Source organism: Nerophis lumbriciformis, linkage group LG33 (assembly GCF_033978685.3).
Source record: "Nerophis lumbriciformis linkage group LG33, RoL_Nlum_v2.1, whole genome shotgun sequence".
NCBI classification, from domain to species: Eukaryota; Metazoa; Chordata; class Actinopteri; order Syngnathiformes; family Syngnathidae; genus Nerophis; species Nerophis lumbriciformis.
In genome coordinates, this window is record NC_084580.2 from 3,435,001 (window position 1) to 3,456,825 (window position 21,825).

General features: G+C 39.8%; 1 protein-coding gene across 2 annotated transcripts in view; it reads right to left on the reverse strand.

Moving 5' to 3' along the window:
* gpat2 (glycerol-3-phosphate acyltransferase 2, mitochondrial) overlaps positions 1 to 21,825 on the reverse strand; it is a 280,683-nt gene that overhangs the window by 90,355 nt on the left and 168,503 nt on the right. For both annotated transcript variants that reach the window (XM_061928930.1, XM_061928929.1), the window contains 6 exons: positions 20,806 to 20,912; positions 17,906 to 18,001; positions 12,361 to 12,440; positions 10,227 to 10,337; positions 9,760 to 9,882; positions 9,312 to 9,411 (listed from right to left, as the gene is read on the reverse strand). In XM_061928930.1, coding sequence (XP_061784914.1) covers positions 9,312 to 9,411; positions 9,760 to 9,882; positions 10,227 to 10,337; positions 12,361 to 12,440; positions 17,906 to 18,001; positions 20,806 to 20,880 — 585 coding nt within the window. In that variant the 5' untranslated portion in view covers positions 20,881 to 20,912. The remainder of the gene's footprint in view (positions 1 to 9,311; positions 9,412 to 9,759; positions 9,883 to 10,226; positions 10,338 to 12,360; positions 12,441 to 17,905; positions 18,002 to 20,805; positions 20,913 to 21,825) is intronic.

The window sequence follows — 21,825 nt, forward strand, 5'->3', positions numbered from 1 at the left end:
TTACACCTTTTGAATGCAATTACTGAAATAAATCAAGTTTTTCAAAATATTCTAATTTACTGGCTTTTACCTGTATATACAAACCCCGTTTCCATATGAGTTGGGAAATTGTGTTAGATGTAAATATAAACGGAATACAATGATTTGCAAATCATTTTCAACCCATATTCAGTTGAATATGCTACAAAGACAACATATTTGATGTTCAAACTGATAAAAATCTTTTTTTTTTCAAATAATCATTAACTTTAGAATTTTATGCTAGCAACACGTGACCAAGACGTTGGGAAAGGTGGTAATAAATACTGATAAAGTTGAGGAATGCTCATCAAACACTTATTTGGAACATCCCACAGGTGAACAGGCAAATTGGGAACAGGTGGGTGCCATGATTGGGTATAAAAGTAGATTCCATGAAATGCTCAGTCATTCACAAACAAGGATGGGGCGAGGGTCACCACTTTGTCAACAAATGCGTGAGCAATTTGTTGAACAGCTTCCCAAACCAAACCTTTCCCAACCAGCTATTGCAAGGAATTGAGCAAGGAATTGAGGGATTTCACCATCTACGGTCCGTAATATCATCAAAGGGTTCAGAGAATCTGGAGAAATCACTGCACATGAGCAGCTAAGCCCGTGACCTTCGATCCCTCAGGCTCTACTGCATCAACCAGCGACATCAGTGTGTTAAGGATATCACCACATGGACTCAGGAACACTTCAGAAACCCACTGTCAGTAACTACAGTTGGTTGCTACATCTGTAAGTGCAAGTTAAAACTCTCCTATGCAAGGCGAAAACCGTTTATCAACAACACCCAGAAACGCCGTCGGCTTGGCTGGGCCTGAGCTCATCTAAGATGGACTGATACAAAGTGGAAAAGTGTTCTGTGGTCTGACGAGTCCACATTTCAAATTGTTTTTGGAAACTGTGGACGTCGTGTCCTCCGGACAAAGAGGAAAAGAACCATCCGGATTGTTATAAGCGCAAAGTTGAAAAGCCAGCATCTGTGATGGTATGGGGGTGTATTAGTGCCCAAGACATGGGTAACTTACACATCTGTGAAGGCGCCATTAATGCTGAAAGGTACATACAGGTTTTGGAGCAACATATGTTGCCATCCAAGCAACGTTACCATGGACGCCTCTGCTTATTTCAGCAAGACAATGCCAAGCCACGTGTTACATCAACGTGGCTTCATAGTAAACGAGTGTGGGTACTAGACTGGCCTGCCTGTAGTCCAGACCTGTCTCCCATTGAAAATCTGTGGCGCATTATGAAGTGTAAAATACGACAATGGAGACCCCCGGACTGTTGAACAACTTAAGCTGTACATCAAGCAAGAATGGGAAAGAATTCCACCTGAGAAGCTTAAAAAATGTGTCTCCTCAGTTCCCAAACGTTTACTGAGTGTTGTTAAAAGGAAAGGCCATGTAACACAGTGGTGAACATGCCCTTTCCCAACTACTTTGGCACGTGTTGCAGCCATGAAATTCTAAGTTAATTATTATTTGCAAAAAAAAAAAAAGTTTATGAGTTTGAACATCAAATATCTTGTCTTTGTAGTGCATTCAATTGAATATGGGTTGAAAAGGATTTGTAAATCCTTGTATTCCGTTTATATTTACATCTAACACAATTTTCCAACTCATATGGAAACGGGGTTTGTGTATATATATATGTGTGTATATATATATATATATATATATATGTGTATATATATATATATATATATATATATATATGTGCATATATATATAAATGATAAATGATAAATGGGTTGTACTTGTATAGCGCTTTTCTACCTTCAAGGTACTCAAAGCGCTTTGACACTACTTCCACATTTACCCATTCACACACACATTCACACACTGATGGAGGGAGCTGCCATGCAAGGCGCTAACCAGCACCCATCAGGAGCAAGGGTGAAGTGTCTTGCTCAGGACACAACGGACATGACAAGGTTGGTACTAGGTGGGGATTGAACCAGGGACCCTCGGGTCGCGCACGGCCATTCTTCCACTGCGCCACGCCGTCCCTATATATATATATATATATATATATATATATATATATATATATATATATGTTTGTGTGTATATACTGTATATATATATATATATATATATATATATATATATATATGTATATGTATATATATGTATATATATATATATATATGTATATGTATATATATATATATATATATATATATATATATATATATATATATATATATATATATATATATGTACACACTATATTGACAAAAGTATTTGGTCACCCATCCAAATGATCAGGTGTCTTAACCACTTGGCCCGGCCACAGGTGGATAAAATCAAGCACTTAGGCATGGAGACTGTTTCTACAAACATTTGTGAAAGAATGGGCCGCTCTCAGGAGCTCAGTGATTTCCAGCGTGGAACTGTCATAGGATATCACCTGTGCAACAAATCCAGTCGTGAAATGTCCTCGCTCCTAAATATTCCAAAGTCAACTGTCGGCTTTATAAAAGAACATGGAAGAGTTTGGTAACAACAGCAACTCAGCCATAAAGTGGTAGGCCACGTAGACTGACAGAGAGGGGTCAGCAGATGCTGAAGCGCATAGTACAAAAGAGGTCACCGACTTTCTGCACAGTCAGTTGCTACAGAGCTCCAAACTTCATGTGACCTTCCAATTAACCCACATACAGTACGCAGAGAGCTTCATGGAATGGGTTTCCATGGCCAAGCAGCTAAGCTATACATCACCAAGTCCAATGCAAAGCGTGGGATGCAGTGGTGTAAAGCACGTCGCCACTGGACTCTAGAGCAGTGGAGACGCCTTCTCTGGACTGATGAATCACGCTTTTCCATCTGGCAATCTGATGGACGAGTCTGGGTTTGGAGGTTGCCAGGAAAACGGTACATTTCGGACTGCATTGTGCAGAGTGTGAAATTTGGTGGAGGAAGAATTATGGTGAGGGGTTGTTTTTCAGGAGTTGGGCTTGGCTCCTTAGTTCCAGTGAAAGGAACTTTGAATGCTACAGGATGCCAAAACATTTTGGACAATTCCATGCTCCCAACCTTGTGGGAACAGTTTAGAGCGGGCCCCTTCCTCTTCCAACATGACTGTGCACCAGTCCATAAAGACATGGATGACAGAGTCTGGTGTGGATGAACTTGACTGGCCTGCACAGAGTCCTGACCTGAACCCGATAGAACACCTTTGGGATGAATTAGAAAGGAGACTGAGAGCCAGGCCTTCACGACCAACATCAGTGTGTGACATCACCAATGCGCTTTTGGAAGAATGGTGGTAAATTCTTATAAACACACTCCGCAACCTTGTGGACAGCCTTCCCAGAAGAGCTGAAGCTGTAATAGCTGCAAAAGGTGGACCGACATCATATTGAACCCTATGGGTTAGGAATGGGATGGCACTTCAAGTTCATATGTGAGTCAAGGCAGGTGGCCAAATACTTTTGGCAATATAGTATATACAGGTAAAAGCCAGTAAATTAGAATATTTTGAAAAACTTGATTTATTTCAGTAATTGCATTCAAAAGGTGTAACTTGTACATTATATTTATTCATTGCACACAGACTGATGCATTCAAATGTTTATTTCATTTAATTTTGATGATTTGAAGTGGCAACAAATGAAAATCCAAAATTCCGTGTGTCACAAAATTAGAATATTACTTAAGGCTAATACAAAAAAGGGATTTTTAGAAATGTTGGCCAACTGAAAAGTATGAAAATGAAAAATATGAGCATGTACAATACTCAATACTTGGTTGGAGCTCCTTTTGCCTCAATTACTGCGTTAATGCGGCGTGGCATGGAGTCGATGAGTTTCTGGCACTGCTCAGGTGTTATGAGAGCCCAGGTTGCTCTGATAGTGGCCTTCAACTCTTCTGCGTTTTTGGGTCTGGTATTCTGCATCTTCCTTTTCACAATACCCCACAGATTTTCTATGGAGCTAAGGTCAGGGGAGTTGGCGGGCCAATTTAGAACAGAAATACCATGGTCCGTAAACCAGGCACGGGTAGATTTTGCGCTGTGTGCAGGCGCCAAGTCCTGTTGGAACTTGAAATCTCCATCTCCATAGAGCAGGTCAGCAGCAGGAAGCATGAAGTGCTCTAAAACTTGCTGGTAGACGGCTGCGTTGACCCTGGATCTCAGGAAACAGAGTGGACCGACACCAGCAGATGACATGGCACCCCAAACCATCACTGATGGTGGAAACTTTACACTAGACTTCAGGCAACGTGGATCCTGTGCCTCTCCTGTCTTCCTCCAGACTCTGGGACCTCGATTTCCAAAGGAAATGCAAAATTTGCTTTCGTCAGAAAACATGACTTTGGACCACTCAGCAGCAGTCCAGCTGGTGTCGGTCCACTCTGTTTCCTGAGATCCAGGGTCAACGCAGCCGTCTACCAGCAAGTTTTAGAGCACTTCATGCTTCCTGCTGCTGACCTGCTCTATGGAGATGGAGATTTCAAGTTTTCAGGTCAGCAGCAGAAAGCATGAAGTGCTCTAAAACTTGCTGGTAGACGGCTGCGTTGACCCTGGATCTCAGGAAACAGAGTGGACCGACACCAGCAGATGACATGGCACCCCAAACCATCACCCAACCATGCAAATTTTGCATTTCCTTTGGAAATCGAGGTCCCAGAGTCTGGAGGAAGACAGGAGAGGCACAGGATCCACGTTGCCTGAAGTCTAGTGTAAAGTTTCCACCATCAGTGATGGTTTGGGGTGCCATGTCATCTGCTGGTGTCGGTCCACTCTGTTTCCTGAGATCCAGGGTCAACGCAGCCGTCTACCAGCAAGTTTTAGAGCACTTCATGCTTCCTGCTGCTGACCTGCTCTATGGAGATGGAGATTTCAAGTTTTCAGGTCAGCAGCAGAAAGCATGAAGTGCTCTAAAACTTGCTGGTAGACGGCTGCGTTGACCCTGGATCTCAGGAAACAGAGTGGACCGACACCAGCAGATGACATGGCACCCCAAACCATCACCCAACCATGCAAATTTTGCATTTCCTTTGGAAATCGAGGTCCCAGAGTCTGGAGGAAGACAGGAGAGGCACAGGATCCACGTTGCCTGAAGTCTAGTGTAAAGTTTCCACCATCAGTGATGGTTTGGGGTGCCATGTCATCTGCTGGTGTCGGTCCACTCTGTTTCCTGAGATCCAGGGTCAACGCAGCCGTCTACCAGCAAGTTTTAGAGCACTTCATGCTTCCTGCTGCTGACCTGCTCTATGGAGATGGAGATTTCAAGTTCCAACAGGACTTGGCGCCTGCACACAGCGCAAAATCTACCCGTGCCTGGTTTACGGACCATGGTATTTCTGTTCTAAATTGGCCCGCCAACTCCCCTGACCTTAGCCCCATAGAAAATCTGTGGGGTATTGTGAAAAGGAAGATGCAGAATGCCAGACCCAAAAACGCAGAAGAGTTGAAGGCCACTATCAGAGCAACCTGGGCTCTCATAACACCTGAGCAGTGCCAGAAACTCATCGACTCCATGCCACGCCGCATTAACGCAGTAATTGAGGCAAAAGGAGCTCCAACCAAGTATTGAGTATTGTACATGCTCATATTTTTCATTTTCATACTTTTCAGTTGGCCAACATTTCTAAAAATCCCTTTTTGTATTAGCCTTAAGTAATATTCTAATTTTGTGACACACGGAATTTTGGATTTTCATTTGTTGCCACTTCAAATCATCAAAATTAAATGAAATAAACATTTGAATGCATCAGTCTGTGTGCAATGAATAAATATAATGTACAAGTTACACCTTTTGAATGCAATTACTGAAATAAATCAAGTTTTTCAAAATATTCTAATTTACTGGCTTTTACCTGTATATATATATATTTATATTAGGGATGTGAAATGATTATACACTTTAAAGACTGAAGAAAATACCCCAATGTTTGGATACAGATTCAATTTGGTAGTCAGAATGTCATACAGGAATGTTTTTTAAATGTTTTACTGAACTGCAAGTCATTGATTTGCTCAAGACTTGGTGAAAATAAGTATAGTAAGAATTAGGTGCACATTTTGAAAGTCTTTATAGTTCGCAATATTCTTGCAAACAAGGTATAGTTACTAATCGTTAATGAAGTAAACACACTCATAAACAACTTAACATAGTGCACCATTTCAGTTTAAACTGTTGTTGAAACAAACAAGCGTGTTTACTTTTTCCGGATGACAATGCTGATCTCTTTTTTTGGTACAATGCGACCCCAGCTCGTTGTGATTACTCACAGGAAGCAAAATAAATTCACAATCAGTCTGTAGATGCAAGTTGATGCTTTTATTCATCCCTGCTGTAATTGTCCCTCTTCAAAGTATTGTACGACGAAACAGCTGTTGTGATATGAATGACATCTTCTTGGAAGACTTGGTCTTCACAGATGTTAGATGTCCTGCTGCGGTGGCTGTCCATTTAGCAAAGGCATATGTTTAACTTAACTGTGCTACTTTTGTTGACAACATGGAATCAGTAAACTTTGCCAGCGTAGCGTACTCCTCTGCTTGTTGTTGATGCAGGTAGCATTCATGCTAGAACTTTCACCTGAGTCTCCAAGACACAAAAAAGTCTCCAATATCACCGGGAAAAGTCACGAGATTTGTCGCGAGTAGCTGTTTACATAAAAAAAAAGTCGCCAAGAAGAGGATTGGCAACACTGTGGCTGCCATTCTTGAGTACGTGTTTCGCTTTAAGATGGCATTTTAAACTTAATGTGCGCCGATGATAAAAACATTTGTCGCTGCATTACTAACAAGTTACCTCAGTTACATCCAAAGTTCAGTTTTGAAGCGAAATGCGCCGCCCCTCCTCGTAATCACAGACGGTTAACAAATGTGCACGTCTTCCGGGTTAAGCCTAAACCCGGAAGTGATAAATCTTCATTCATATTTGATAACGCGATCATTTAATTTTATTAATCACATGTGTTAACGTGTCAATGTTGAAAGCCCTATATACTGTATATATGCATACACATACATATATATATATATATATATATATATCATACATGTATGTATATGCATCCATACATTTACATACATATTTATAAACATACAAATCCCGTTTCCAAATTGTGTTAGATGTAAATATAAACGGAATACAATGATTTGCAAATTATTTTCAACCCATATTCAATTGAATGCACTACAAAGACAAGACATTTGATGTTCAAACTCATAAACTTTATTTTATTTTTTTGCAAATAATTAACTTAGAATTTCATGGCTGCAACACGTGCCAAAGTAGTTGGGAAAGGGCATGTTCACCACTGTGTTACATGGCCTTTCCTTTTAACAACACTCAGTAAACGTTTGGAACATGTTTTAAGCTTCTCAGGTGGAATTATTTCCCATTATTGCTTGATGTACAGCTTAAGTTGTTCAACAGTTCGGGGGTCTCCGTTGTGGTATTTTAGGCTTCATAATGCGCCACACATTTTCAATGGGAGACAGGTCTGGACTACAGGCAGGCCAGTCTAGTACCCGCACTCTTTTACGATGAAGCCACATTGATGTAACACGTGGCTTGGCATTGTCTTGCTGAAATAAGCAGGGGCGTCCATGGTAACGTTGCTTGGATGGCAACATATGTTGCTCCAAAACCTGTATGTACCTTTCAGCATTAATGGCGCCTTCACAGATGTGTAAGTTACCCATGTCTTGGGCACTAATACACCCCCATACCATCACAGATGCTGGCTTTTCAACTTTGCGCCTATAACAATCCGGATGGTTCTTTTCCTCTTTGGTCCGGAGGACACGCCGTCCACAGTTTCCAAAAACAATTTCAAATGTGGACTCGTCAGACCACAGAACACTTTTCCACTTTGTATCAGTCCATCTTAGATGAGCTCAGGCCCAGCGAAGCCGACGGCATTTCTGGGTGTTGTTGATAAACGGTTTTCGCCTTGCATAGGAGAGTTTTAACTTGCACTTACAGATGTAGCAACCAACTGTAGTTACTGACAGTGGGTTTCTGAAGTGTTCCTGAGCCCATGTGGTGATATCCTTTACACACTGATGTCGCTTGTTGATGCAGTACAGCCTGAGGGATCGAACGTCACGGGCTTAGCTGCTTACGTGCAGTGATTTCTCCAGATTCTCTGAACCCTTTGATGATATTACGGACCGTAGATGGTGAAATCCCTATATTACTTGCAATAGCTGGTTGAGAAAGGTTTTTCTTAAACTGTTCAACAATTTGCTCACGCATTTGTTGACAAAGTGGTGACCTTCGCCCCATCCTTGTTTGTGAATGACTGAGCATTTCATGGAATCTACTTTTATACCCAATCATGGCACCCACCTGTTCCCAATTTGCCTGTTCACCTGTGGGATGTTCCAAATAAGTGTTTGATGAGCATTCCTCAACTTTATCAGTATTTATTGCCACCTTTCCCAACTTCTTTGTCACGTGTTGCTGGCATCAAATTCTAAAGTTAATGATTATTTGCAAAAAAAAAAATGTTTATCAGTTTGAACATCAAATATGTTGTCTTTGTAGCATACTCAACTGAATATGGGTTGAAAATTATTTGCAAATCATTGTATTCCGTTTATATTTACATCTAACACAATTTCCCAACTCATATGGAAACGGGGTTTGCACATATATACATGTATTTATACATATATCTATACATATAAACACACACACACACACACACACACTCACACACGCGCGCGCACGCACACACATATATATAGACACACACATAACACAGTACATCAATAATAACTAGTTGTTTGACTTAATGTTTTAAAGGGTTGGAATTGGGGGTTCAATCACCAAAAATTATTCCTGGGCGCAGGCACCGCTGCTGCTCACTGCTACCCTTACCTCTCAGGGGGTGAGGTGATGGGTCAAATGCAGAGGATAATTTCACCACACCTAGTGTGTGTGACAATCATTGGTACTTTAACTTTAACTTAAATGTTAGGCAACTATGTTTGTGTTATTTATTTAGCCATGCATGTATTCAGAAATGTGTTGTCTTGATAAAAAAAAGTTAATAGAACCAATTACAAATAAGAGAAGTGAGAGAACATTGTAAATGAAAAAATACATATTTATATGGCAGCTATTTTTTTTTTTTTAGAAATGCCATAAAGTAAATGGTAAAGATGACTAAAGCACACCTCATTAGATTGCATAGTTGAACATAGCCTAATTTCACATCATAAAAGTGACAAAGTGAATGGAAATAGTGTGATATGCACATTTATTCATCTGGAAATAAAGTTAGGAAATTGTGTGGACGCACGTACCGTACCTCGTCTGTGGCTCTGTGCAAAGCCGTCAAATGGTTGAGGTTCACTTGAATACTGCCGAACACCGAGGAAAACATCTTTATCATCAGCCAGCCCACACATCTAGTCACGAGCAGAGTGATGGGGATGCGAACACACAGAAGAACGGAGATAAAAATTAAAATTAATGACTGAAGAGACTGGGATGACGCATGAAAGGCAACAATGAGAGAGAAGTCCTTTACTGGCAAATACTGCAGTGCAGTCTTGCAAATTGCTTGAAATTATATATTATTTTCTATTTTCATTTTTAAGCTGATATATTTAATATTAATGCTTATCAGTGTGACTGTGAGCCGCTTGTGAAGCACAGCTACAGGACAGGATTATTCCTACATGCAATTTTGTTTTAAACTGGTATAATTGAATAAACCAGCAAACTCTATAATATTCACATGATTAAAAACCCACCGCAAAAGGCTTGGGGAGATGCAGGTATTAATGATGCAGGGGAACGATGAGAGGGGCTGGAGCTGCCCTTGGCTGTCACCCCCCTCAGGCGCTCTCCTGTCTGCTGTGAGAGCCTCCCTCACCCTGCAACACAGTCACAGGACAGCAGAGTTAAACAAGCAAAAGATCCCTTTCATCCTAAAACACCCCCTCTCGGACAGCATTAACCTTGAGTGAAGGGGGTTACAAAAATGTTCAACTCAATTATATTGACAGATACAAAGTGAAGATACAGAAAGTATAATGACTGTCCAATGTTACCATTCACTGTCCGGGTGATTCACTTCCTTTCTCCCAATCTTTGTGTGTTTTATCTGCTCTGTTTTTTGTTTTTTCCCCTCTCCCCAGAACAGCAAGATCCCATTACATTTTCTGTATCTTTCCCATCATTTATTTACTCTCCTCTCCATCTCTGTCATCTATGGTACCTGTTGCTCTGACAGACCCTCTCCTGCCTGCTGTTAACAGGACTCGGATCAACCCTGCAGCCGCTAACAAACAGCAGGCAGCAAAGCCTTCGCACCAACCAGCCTCTGTATCTACAACAGAAACAAAGAAAATGTGTTTGTATGTGTCTACGTGGAAATACTAATATTGAAGTAACACTAGATAGAAAAAAATATGTTTAAAGAGGTAATAGTTACATTGTACGTTAATATTACAAATACATAGGGATAGTGTTTTTATATATATTAATTCATACTTTTCAACATGTTTTATTGATGTATTTAAAGGCCTACTGAAATGCAATTTTCTTACTTAAACGGGGATAGCAGGTCCATTCTATGTATCATAATTGATCATTTCGCGATATTGCCATATTTTTGCTGAAAGGATTAAGTAGAGAACATCGACGATAAAGTTTGCAACTTTTGGTCGCTGATAAAAAAAAGCCTTGCCTGTACCGGAAGTAGCAGAAGAGTAGCGTGACGTCACAGGTTGTGGAGCTCCTCACATCTCCACATTGTTTACAATCATGACCACCAGCAGCGAGAGCGATTCGGACCGAGAAAGCGACAATTTCCCCATTAATTTGAGCGAGGATGAAAGATTCGTGGATGAGGAAAGTGAGAGTGAAGGACTAGAGGGAAGTGGGAGCGATTCAGATAGGGAAGATGCTGTGAGAGGCGGGTGGGACCTGATATTCAGCTGGGAATGACTAAAACAGTAAATAAACACAAGACATATATATACTCTATTAGCCACAACACAACCAGGCTTATATTTAATATGCCACAAATTAATCCTGCATAACAAACACCTCCCCCCCTACAGTCCATATAACCCACCAATACAACTCAAACACCTGCACAACACACTCAATCCAACAGCCCAAAGTACCGTTCACCTCCCCAAAGTTCATAGAGCACATCTTTTTCCCCAAAGTCCCCAAAGTTACGTACGTGACATGCACATAGCGGCACGCACATACGGGCAAACGATCAAATGTTTGGAAGCCGCAGCTGCATGCGTACTCACGGTACCGTGTCTGCGTATCCAACTCAAAGTCCTCCTGATAAGAGTCTCTGTTGTCCCAGTTCTCCACAGGCCAATGGTAAAGCTTGACTGTCATCTTTCGGGAATGTAAACAATGAAACACCGGCTGTGTTTGTGTTGCTGCAGTCGGCCGCAATACACCACTTCCCACCTACAGCTTTCTTCTTTGCTGTCTCCATTGTTCATTGAGCAAATTGCAAAAGATTCACCAACACAGATGTCCAGAATACTGTGGAATTTTGCGATGAAAACAGACGACTTAATAGCTGGCCACCATGCTGTCCCAAAATGTCCTCTACAATCCGTGACGTCACGCGCTGACGTCATCATACCGAGACGTTTTCAGCAGGATATTTCGCGCAAAATTTAAAATTGCACTTTAGTAAGCTAACCCGGCCGTATTGGCATGTGTTGCAATGTTAAGATTTCATCATTGATATATAAACTATCAGACTGCGTGGTCGGTAGTAGTGGGTTTCAGTAGGCCTTTAAGCAGAGGATATTACAATTCTGTTTGAATTCTGCAGTGCTTCTGTACTTTTTCAATCGAACAAACGAGTTGACAGTGAATGAACAGTGTCTCTTCTGGTTACAGACAAAGACTGCACTCATTTGGGTAATTCCTGCGAAACAAACCAAATCAATGTCACACTGTTCATTCATTCTCACGATCATGAAAATAATCCATTGGTATGCCATTCCTTAAAACACAAGACTAAATGTGTTTATTTATAAAAATGACATACCATACATAAATACAAATGCTGTTTTACAACAATGAATAAAAAAGGTTGCATTCTGTGATGTGAATGTTGTAAAAGCAGCAGTGTCCCAGTGGTAGGGCTAAAAAGACACATATGGCTTATTTATAAACAATGATAACATTTCAGATTGGTTCATTTTCAAAATGTATTATCATACTTGGAATATTTTACATGTTTACCGGTACATTTCCACTTTATTACCGTATTATCTTAACATTTTAATCGCAATTAATCAATTACAGCTTTATTCCTGTAAGATTAGTTGTTTTCCCCATTGTGGTATTCCTGTGTAGAATATTACCTTGTGTGAATCTCATTGATATTGAGAATGTTGTGGAAGCCAAGGGAGGGGTTTTGTCCAAACTTCTTACGATGGTGCGACTGAACAAGCAAGAAGTAGACATTGGTATCACTATTCACTCATGATAACAGAACACCATTAATCTTACAAATAACACTGCAGAAACCATTTAAAGGAGCCATATGTAATCATTTCATGTCAAGTCATCATTAAATGGCCCTGATATGTCAAAAGACATTAATAAGTCATGTTCTTTTCGAATACCTCTATAACTGATAACAGTAGTTCAGCCGGGATATGCTCATTTCAAAATTACATATGCAGCTCTGAAATCTTGTTATTGTTTTCATTTCGATGTCCCGCCCTCTACCATTTGACCAATTAGAAAGTCTGAGTGTGTGACATCCAGGTTGCCAGTTACGCACTGCCCTCTTCGTCAAGCTACTGCCACTGGTAAAGTTACTAAACATGTCAGACCTTAGTAAATCTAAAAGACGTCGTTACGATTCTCAACTTATTCATGATAAAGCCAGGAACAAAACGAGGATTTGTATCGGGATGCCTTTGAAAGATGGAGATGACTTATCCTTGATAGATAAGTCAGGCATTTACGTTTTCTTATTACTTGTAATAAATGGAAATTTATATTTCGTATAAAAACTATTTTGTCCAATACAGTCTATGATATTGTTTAGCAAAGCGAGTATGTTCGTGCAACGGAAACTTAGTGTGATGGTGCTTCGCTCCTAGTGTAATGCTTCGCATGCTAGCCCGGTCAATGACACATCGACATATAGGCTAACGGGGGGAAATATATGCCCGTTATCCTGTATTTCGATGTGTAATCGAACTGACAGGGCCAAATATATTTGACAAATACAACCTATGTGGATATGGGTAGTGTCAGTGCCTATCTTGTTCTCAATATGCTGATACGCTGAGGAAATGGGTTTTAACATCAGCACGGCTCTCGTCAAGGCAATGGGAAACGTATGGAGACAGCCAAATCACATGATAAAATAATTCCTCATTCCTGTAGCCTATAGGCATACCTTGGTAAAATGTCTCCTCTTTAGTTTTGGGCGTACATTAGGCTGCTAAGCATGCTCTCCTTATTTTCACCAGTAAAACCATTGCTAGCATTGGTTGTAGTTTGTTTGTCTTTGTTTTCTGATAGTACTGACAATAACCATATGATTGCCATTTGTTGTGATATTGTACGCAGGCATGGCATACTTCCTCATGAAAATAGCATAATTTCTGTGTAAAATGTGTTTGTTAGAGATTTGTTATTGACAAAACACTTGTCTATTTAGCTATTATAGCTAAATCTCAACCCCTAGTAAGAGGCAGTGGAAGTGTGAAGTTCCTTGGAGTAGCCCAGTCGATCAAGCTGGATTCGGCTGCGTATCTGGCAACCTCAGTCAGGGAGAGAGGGAGGGGACTACAGAATTTTGACCATGATTGCAATACCATTTCTGGCCACATTATTACATATGGCACCTTTAAGACTTGAATAGCTTTTGATTATAAAGCATGTTTATTCAGTTGTTCAGTTTTAGAGAAAAAAAATCACACCAAAGACATGACAATACTATAGTCATTTCAAGTGGTAACATTCTGTCTTTAAGAAACACTAAAAGAAATCAAGTTTCATTGGTAGATCAAGGAGTGTGAAATAAAATATGGAATCAAGAAAAACAATCAAAAAACACAACATACGACCAGTACTTTGTTGCACCACCTCTGGCTTTTACAACAGCTTGTAGTCTCTGAGGCATGGACTCAACGAGTGATAAACAGTTCTCTTTATCAATATAGTGTCAACTTTCTCTGATTGCTCTCATCACAGCTTAGCTGGTTGAAGCCTTGTCATGGGTCATTTTATTTTTATTTGCAGGCCATGACATTGATCTGATGTGTCTTTCTTCAAGGAAAGTTTTCAGTTTTTGCTGTATGACAAAATACATTAACAGCTTTATAAATGATAATAATCATCCCCAAAATGTCCAAAATGCCAACGTAAACTTGTGCATTTATTAAAGATACACTGACAGCCATCTCCCCAGTGTCATTACCTGACATGCAGCCCTATTTCATCAATAATTGTGGAAATGTAAACGTTTTCTTCAGGCAGTTGTCATAATAAACAACCAGACAAAAGTTGCTGTCGTGTTAGGTCAGATTGGTATATCGTTCTTCCTGTGTTGGTAATTAGTCCCTGCTTGTTCCTTTTTTCCTTACTGTGACCCACTTTACCTCTGGCTGGAGCGCTGATATAACACACCTGCCTCTGGTTCGTGATCAGGAGACACACCTTCCTCTGATCATAATCAGAAGGGTTTATACCCCAGTCTCGTTTCTCAGCAAGGGCTGGAATATTTTCATTGCGGTGTAGTTTGAAGCTGCAGAGTTTTCCTTGTGTTCCTGGTGCACTTCCTAGCTGCACTAGTTGTACTTATTGGATTAAACTCTTTTATATGCACGCTGTCTCCTGTCTCCGCATGTGGGTCTGTGACAGTTCCAGCATCATAGGCTTCAGTCAATAACAAATTTTACTGGACGATTATTGTCCAACAAATTATTGCCAGTATTATTTTGAGACAAAATTAAGCACGAATGTAATCAATAAATATTGGAAAGTCAATAACCTTTATGTATCTTAAATACGTAAACAAACAAAAATCAAATTGACTCTCAATAACTTATAGCAAAAAATTGCACTTCAATAGAACCCTTCAATTATACATCCTGAGGTGTTATTTCCCTAACCAGTACAACTGGGTCGGATGGGTTGTTGTTTTGGTCTTTTTTTGTTGCTTTACTTTCCAACAAATTCCGCATAATTGCTTGTTCCTCCGTGTTGATGGGCTCATATTGCTCATTTAATTTGAAACCGAAATATGCTCACATGGGGACATTTGACTTTGCAATTATCTGTTTTCTTCCAATTTTTTTTTTTTTACTTTGCGCTGTGCTTGTCACTAGCAAATCCTGATTAGTGAGTCTGTGAATCCTGATTCCTGAGAGGGTAAGCTAGCGGTCCCGCTTCTGCTTATCGAGACAAAGATTGTGGTTTACTGACAAGCGTAGGCCCGAGCAAATTACGGCCCGGGGGTTGCATGCAGCAAGATTTTCAATGCGGCCCGCCGGACGTTCCCAAATAATTTTTATAAACTTTTAACATTAAAAATGTAGCCACCATTATAATGTGCAGAGTTGTTTTCAAATTAAAACAAGTCTTGAACTATAAAAAGGTCGGAATCTGCGCTCTTGAATGATATACGAGCTATTACCGTAATCTATGTCACAGCAGCACCACCGAGGTACCAATCAGTGCGAGCGGGGTTTGTTTCTACAGAGTGTTTCCAGAGCAGCCAGCCTGAAACGCGGGTGTCAAGGACAGATGCGGAGGCACACATACAGCTATATATACAGTCGTGATCAAAAGTTTACATACACTTGTAAAGAACCTAATGTCATGGCTGTCTTGAGTTTCCAATAATTTCTACAACTCTTATTTTTTTGTGATAGAGTGATTGGAGCAGATATTTGTTGGTCACAAAAAGCATTGCTTGACAGTAGGAATGGTGTACCTGGGATTAAAGGCCTCACCTTTTCTCCTCCAAACATATTGCTGGGTATTGTGGCAAAACAGCTCAATTTGTGTTTCATCTAACCACAGATCTTTCCTCCAGAAGGTCTTATCTTTGTCCATGTTATCTGCAGCAAACTTTAGACAAGCCACAAGGTGTCGCTTTTGGAGCAAGGGCTTCCTTCTTGCACGGTAGCCTCTCAGTCAATGGCGACGCAAAACACGCTTGACTGTGGACACTGACACCTGTGTTCCAGCAGCTTCCAATTCATTGCAGACCTGCTTTTTGGTGGTTCTTGGTTGACTCTTGATCATTCTGACCAATTTTCTCTCAGCAGCAGGTGATAGCTTGCGTTTTCTTCATGATCGTGGCAGTGACAAAACTGTTCCATGCACTTTATACTTACGAACAATTGTCTGCACAGTTGCACTTGGGACCTTAAGCTGCTTTGAAATGGCTCCAAGTGACTTTCTTGACTTGTTCAAGTCAATGATTCGTTTTTTCAGACCTGTGCTGAGTTCCTTTGACTTTCCCATTGTCGTGATTGTAGCCGAGTCTAACGACTGCATCACATGAGCCAACTACCGCTACCAGAGAAGTCAACAGGTGTCGTCAATCATAATCACTCACATGAAGTTAAGAGGCCATGCCATGAAGCTAATTTGATTTGATTGTAACTTTTCTACATCACCAAAATTGTTAATGTATGTTGCTGTATGTATACTTATGACCCAGCAGATTTGGTCACATTTTCAGTAGACCCATAATAAATTCATAAAAGAACCAAACTTCATGAATGTTTTTTGTGAGAAACATATATGTGCACCAATCACTCCATGACAAAAAAATAAGAGTTGTAGAAATTGTTGGAAACTCAAGACAGCCATGACATTATGTCCTTCAGAAGTGTATGTAAACTTTTACACACCGGCACCCAGACAATTATTTTTTCTCAATGTGGCCCCCGAGTCAAAATATTTGCTCAGGTCTGGAAAAGAGGGTTCATTTTAAACATTTATTGCTGCTATTTAAGTACCAATGGTTGTCTCACACACACTAGGTGTGGTGAAATTATTCTCTGCATTTGACCCATCACCCTTGGTCACCCCCTGGGAGGTGAGGGGATCAATAAATGAGAGCGATGCACAGAGTGAACCCTCTTGAACCCTGTTTAAAAGTGAGCGACAAAGAAAATAAACACAAACTGACATGGCAATTTATCCATTGTCCAGGCCTACGGTACAGCATCATCACCTTACTAAATGCAGATTTGCGATTTATCACTGAATATGACTTTCATTCAGTCCACAATTGCTGCTTTTGAAGCACTGATGTCTCCCTTAGTCTAGCAGTATGTTTGCCTTTTACGACCTTTCCATGTTGTTTGTACATGGTCCAGATTTTAGACACAACTGACTGTGAACAATATTTTTCAACATTGCGTGATCATTTACTGTCTGTCTTTAAGAAGTTTGATAACCCTCTCCTTTGTATCAATTGACACTCACGTGTTGGAGCCATGATTCATGTCAATTGACCTGGTGCAACAGCTCTACAAGGTATAACCACTCATTTCTAACGGCAGACTAATGAGCAGTTTTAATCTGATGCAGGTGTTGGTATAGGTATTGTTTTTTTCAGAATTTGTTCACTCTAAAATGTAAACATTATACAGTTTACTGACTACCACAATATGTTTCCTTTATTACCTTTAGTGCTTCTGAAAGCCAGAAAATTGCCATTTGATGGATGTTTTGTGTCATATCTGCGATCTGCTTTATTTCTACAAAATTAAACAACTGAATGATTGTCCTCCAAGACTGTAGATTGCATCATTTCTTCCAGGGGTTGTATGAAATTGCATTGGTCGAAATGTGACTTATATCATTGCATCTGCATCACTCTCTATCACAATTTTCTCTGTATTGTATATTACACAACACACTTACTAGACTGTCTGGAGTGCATTGTTGGCAGCACTGGCCCACAATTGGTCGGAACTTGCATAGCAGAGGAACAGGAACATTTCTTAATGCCCATGACAACTAAAGAAGAAGGAAATACAAACAAACAAAATTAAATCATACAAACAAATTCACTCTAATAGTATGTAGTAATATGTATAAATCATAAGCTTACTAAAAGTGCTGGAATAAAAAACAACTGTGAACATGCAATATTAGGCTGGTGTTTCCACACTCTGTCAAAAAAATAATGCAACATTATTAATAATAATAGGCACATGTATAATAGATAATAGAAAAATAAATATAGTAATATTTAGTCAATTTTTCTTCAATTACTTAAAACAAAAAAAATAAAGAAAAGAATGAATACATCTGATAAAAAAGTGCAGTGCATTGAAGCATTAGTTAGAATTTAGAATGATCCTGTTTAGATACAACAGGCTAATGCATCTCCTGAAATCAATGACAATGATCAATGATAATGATCTGAGAAAACAGAACAGTCCACTGAATTAGTGTCTCGCTGAGACACTATAATAAAGAGACTATACAAAGAATATATAGACTACAGATTATTATAGTGACAAAGCTGTAGTGGCATTTGTGGATCGGGTTATTGGCCATTAAATGCTACCTAAATAGAAAGAGGGCACAGAGACGAAAAAACTAACAGTAAGTCAACAATTTGTAGTGTTGCATTTTTAGTTTCCAGGCAAAAAAAAAAAAAAAAAAAAAAAGGAGAAATAAAGTGAAACTTTCGATTACGAACGCCACAAAATTGTTTGGAAAAATAGGCCTCAAGTCTAGGATTAATAATAGGTGCATATTGCTTTTTCTTTAGCTTAGTTGAGAGATAGACATACTGTTTACTAGGGTCGGGCACCGTTTGGATTTGGACGATTTTGGTTCTGATTATATATAGTTTTAACTTGCACTTACAGTTGTAGCGACAAACTGTAGTTACAGACAGTGGTTTTCTGAAATGTGGTGTTATCCTTTACACACTGATGTCGCTTTTTGATGGAGTACCACCTGAGGGATCGAAGGTCCGTAATTTCATTGTTTACGTGTGGTGATTTCTCCAGATTCTCTGAATCTTTTGATGATATTACAGGCCGTAAATGGTAAAATCCCTGAATTCCTTGCAATAGCTGGTTGAGAAATGTTGTTCTTAAACTGTTCGACAATTTGCTCACCCATTTGTTCACAAAGTGGTGACCCTCGCACTATCCTTGTTTGTGAATGACTGAGCATTTCATGGAAGCTGCTTTTATACCCAATCATGGTACCCATCTGTTCCCAATTAGCCTGTTCACCTGTGGGATGTTCCAAATAAATGTTTGATGAGCATTCCTCAACTTTCTCAGTCTTTTTTGCCACTTGTACCAGCTTTTTTGAAACATGTTGCAGGCATCAAATTCCAAATGAGCTAATATTTAAAAAAAATAGTTCATGCGTTAAGTATCTTGTCTTTGCAGTCTATTCAATTGAATATAGGTTGAAAAGGATTTGCAAATCATTGAAAATATGAATCGACGTTTAAAAATTTGGATTGTTCTGAAAAAAATCTAAATGTATCTCCCGGTTCCCATCGATGCCCGATACCCAACCCAAATGTTTATTCTCTTGCCCTTGGGCAGGCGCTTCAGGTGCCCAAACCAGCAGATTCGGGAACAGGTTTTTCAGGAAGTAGTTTAAAAAATAAAAAAACACTTGTTGTAAGGTTTTTTTAAAAAGTGAATAATTTCCTTTTATACTACAAATGTATGACAGTTAGCAATGTTGCAGTGTACAATTAAAGACAGTGACAGTACTATATACATTACTTGATACAGCTTGTGTTCGACTAAGAACGTTCCTTTGTATCCATCCATCCATCCATTTTCTACCGCTTGTCCTGCATTTGGGCGAAAGGCGGGCTACACCCTGGACAAGTCGCCACCTCATCGCAGGGCCAACACAGATAGACAGACAACCTTTTTATGCTTCTATGTATTCAGGGTCGGGAGTCAGATAATATGTGTGTATGTACTGACGTATGACACGAATCGTTACCATTTATTAAGGCCGCGGTCACACTTGCGGTTCCGTTCTATGTTTTGAACAAAAGTTGGTGCACACATGTCTGGTTTGCTTAACTGTCACACCGATATTTTCGTCACGGGACCAAAGGCTGCATAGTAAAAAACATAATTATGCACAACATGATTAGGTAACTTTTGTGAGATATTATGTTATCGGCGTTGAATAGGTTAGGTTTTATTTATATTCTGCTATTTACGATCTTAGATTTGACAAAAGTATCTAAAGTGTATTTTTTTAAAGAGTGCTGCTGCAAAATAAAGACAGCACTTCCAATGCATTTTCTCATAAATATTTGTAATTTTTGTGTGTGTGTTTAAAACACGTGTGTATCTTTGTTCAGTGTATCGATCCCATTTGCACTTAATTGAAATTAGGAGTTTGCATCCAAGCAGACCAAGACCCATCCCTCAAGCGGTCTCTGTCTTTTTTGGTGCACACCAGGGTTATGATTAAATGAACTACCTATGCTTCTACGCACTAACAGAGCAAACGCACATAAGTTTAAGTTTGTTCCAAACAAACCAAACATGGCTAGTGTGAACACACCTTTAGATTAAGCTTTGTGCTGAAGGTACCTCTATGGTTTTGGACTTTTTTTTTCTATTTCTATGAGAAACTTCAGTTTTTGCAAAATTATTTTCATTTGGATTAAAAATAGAAACAAAGTCAAACAGAAATCACAAGGGGCCATACATGTTTCTTTGTGATTGTGATGAACTAAGAGCTAGGAGATTAATACATATGGATAAGAAGGCAAAGGAGACAGTGGGAGAGAGTCAAGCATGTGGTGGTCTTACAGCAGGTCGTTTTTGTTGATTAGTCGTTGGAATCACCACGTCTCTGTTTGACTCGTAATTCAGCTGCTGCACCATGATGAATCCCACGTAGCCTTCAGCGCTGTTATCTACCAAGGGAAAGGATTGGAGAAAATTATGTATATAACCATGGCATGTAAGTGGGAAGTATTTTTTGAAGTTTGAAGCAGAGTTGATCTATATGCTTAGCCTAACACACACAAAAAACAATCCATGCACCCTTACGTGTACTCATAAACTTAGTGTACAAAACAAGAGTTTTGTCCTCCGGCCTTTTGTAGGTAAGTGTTTTATAAGAGCACTCATGATCTATCATTCTTTGCCCATAGATACAATTCCAACTACCTAACCTGCACTTCTCCGCCTCCACCATCAAAAATCCTCTTCTTTTCATCCTTGCAGGCAAAGAGAGGAGACTCGCGCTGCCATTTTCCCTGCAGATCCTTTGGCACATTGCACTCAACTTGGAGCAAACTTTAGATGTTTGGGCTTGCAATAAAAGAACCAGAGCACAACAGCTATCATCAGGTATATTTGAGAGGGTTTACACAAATAGGTTATAAATTGTTAAAAAGCAGGCTTCTCATTCTTATACATCCATCCATTTTCTACCGCTTATTCCCTTTGGTCGCTGATAAAAAAGCCTTGCCTGTACCGGAAGTAGCAGATGATATGCGCGTGACGTCACAGGTTGTGGAGCTCCTCACATCTGCACAGCAGGGAGAGCGATTCGGACCGAGAAAGCGACGATTTCCCCATTAATTTGAGCGAGGATGAAAGATTCGTGGATGAGGAAAGTGAGAGTGAAGGACTAGAGGGCAGTGGGAGCGATTCAGATAGGGAAGATGCTGTGAGAGGCGGGTGGGACCTGTTATTCAGCTGGGAATGACTAAAACAGTAAATAAACACAAGACATATACAGGTAAAAGCCAGTAAATTAGAATATTTTGAAAAACTTGATTTATTTCAGTAATTGCATTCAAAAGGTGTAACTTGTACATT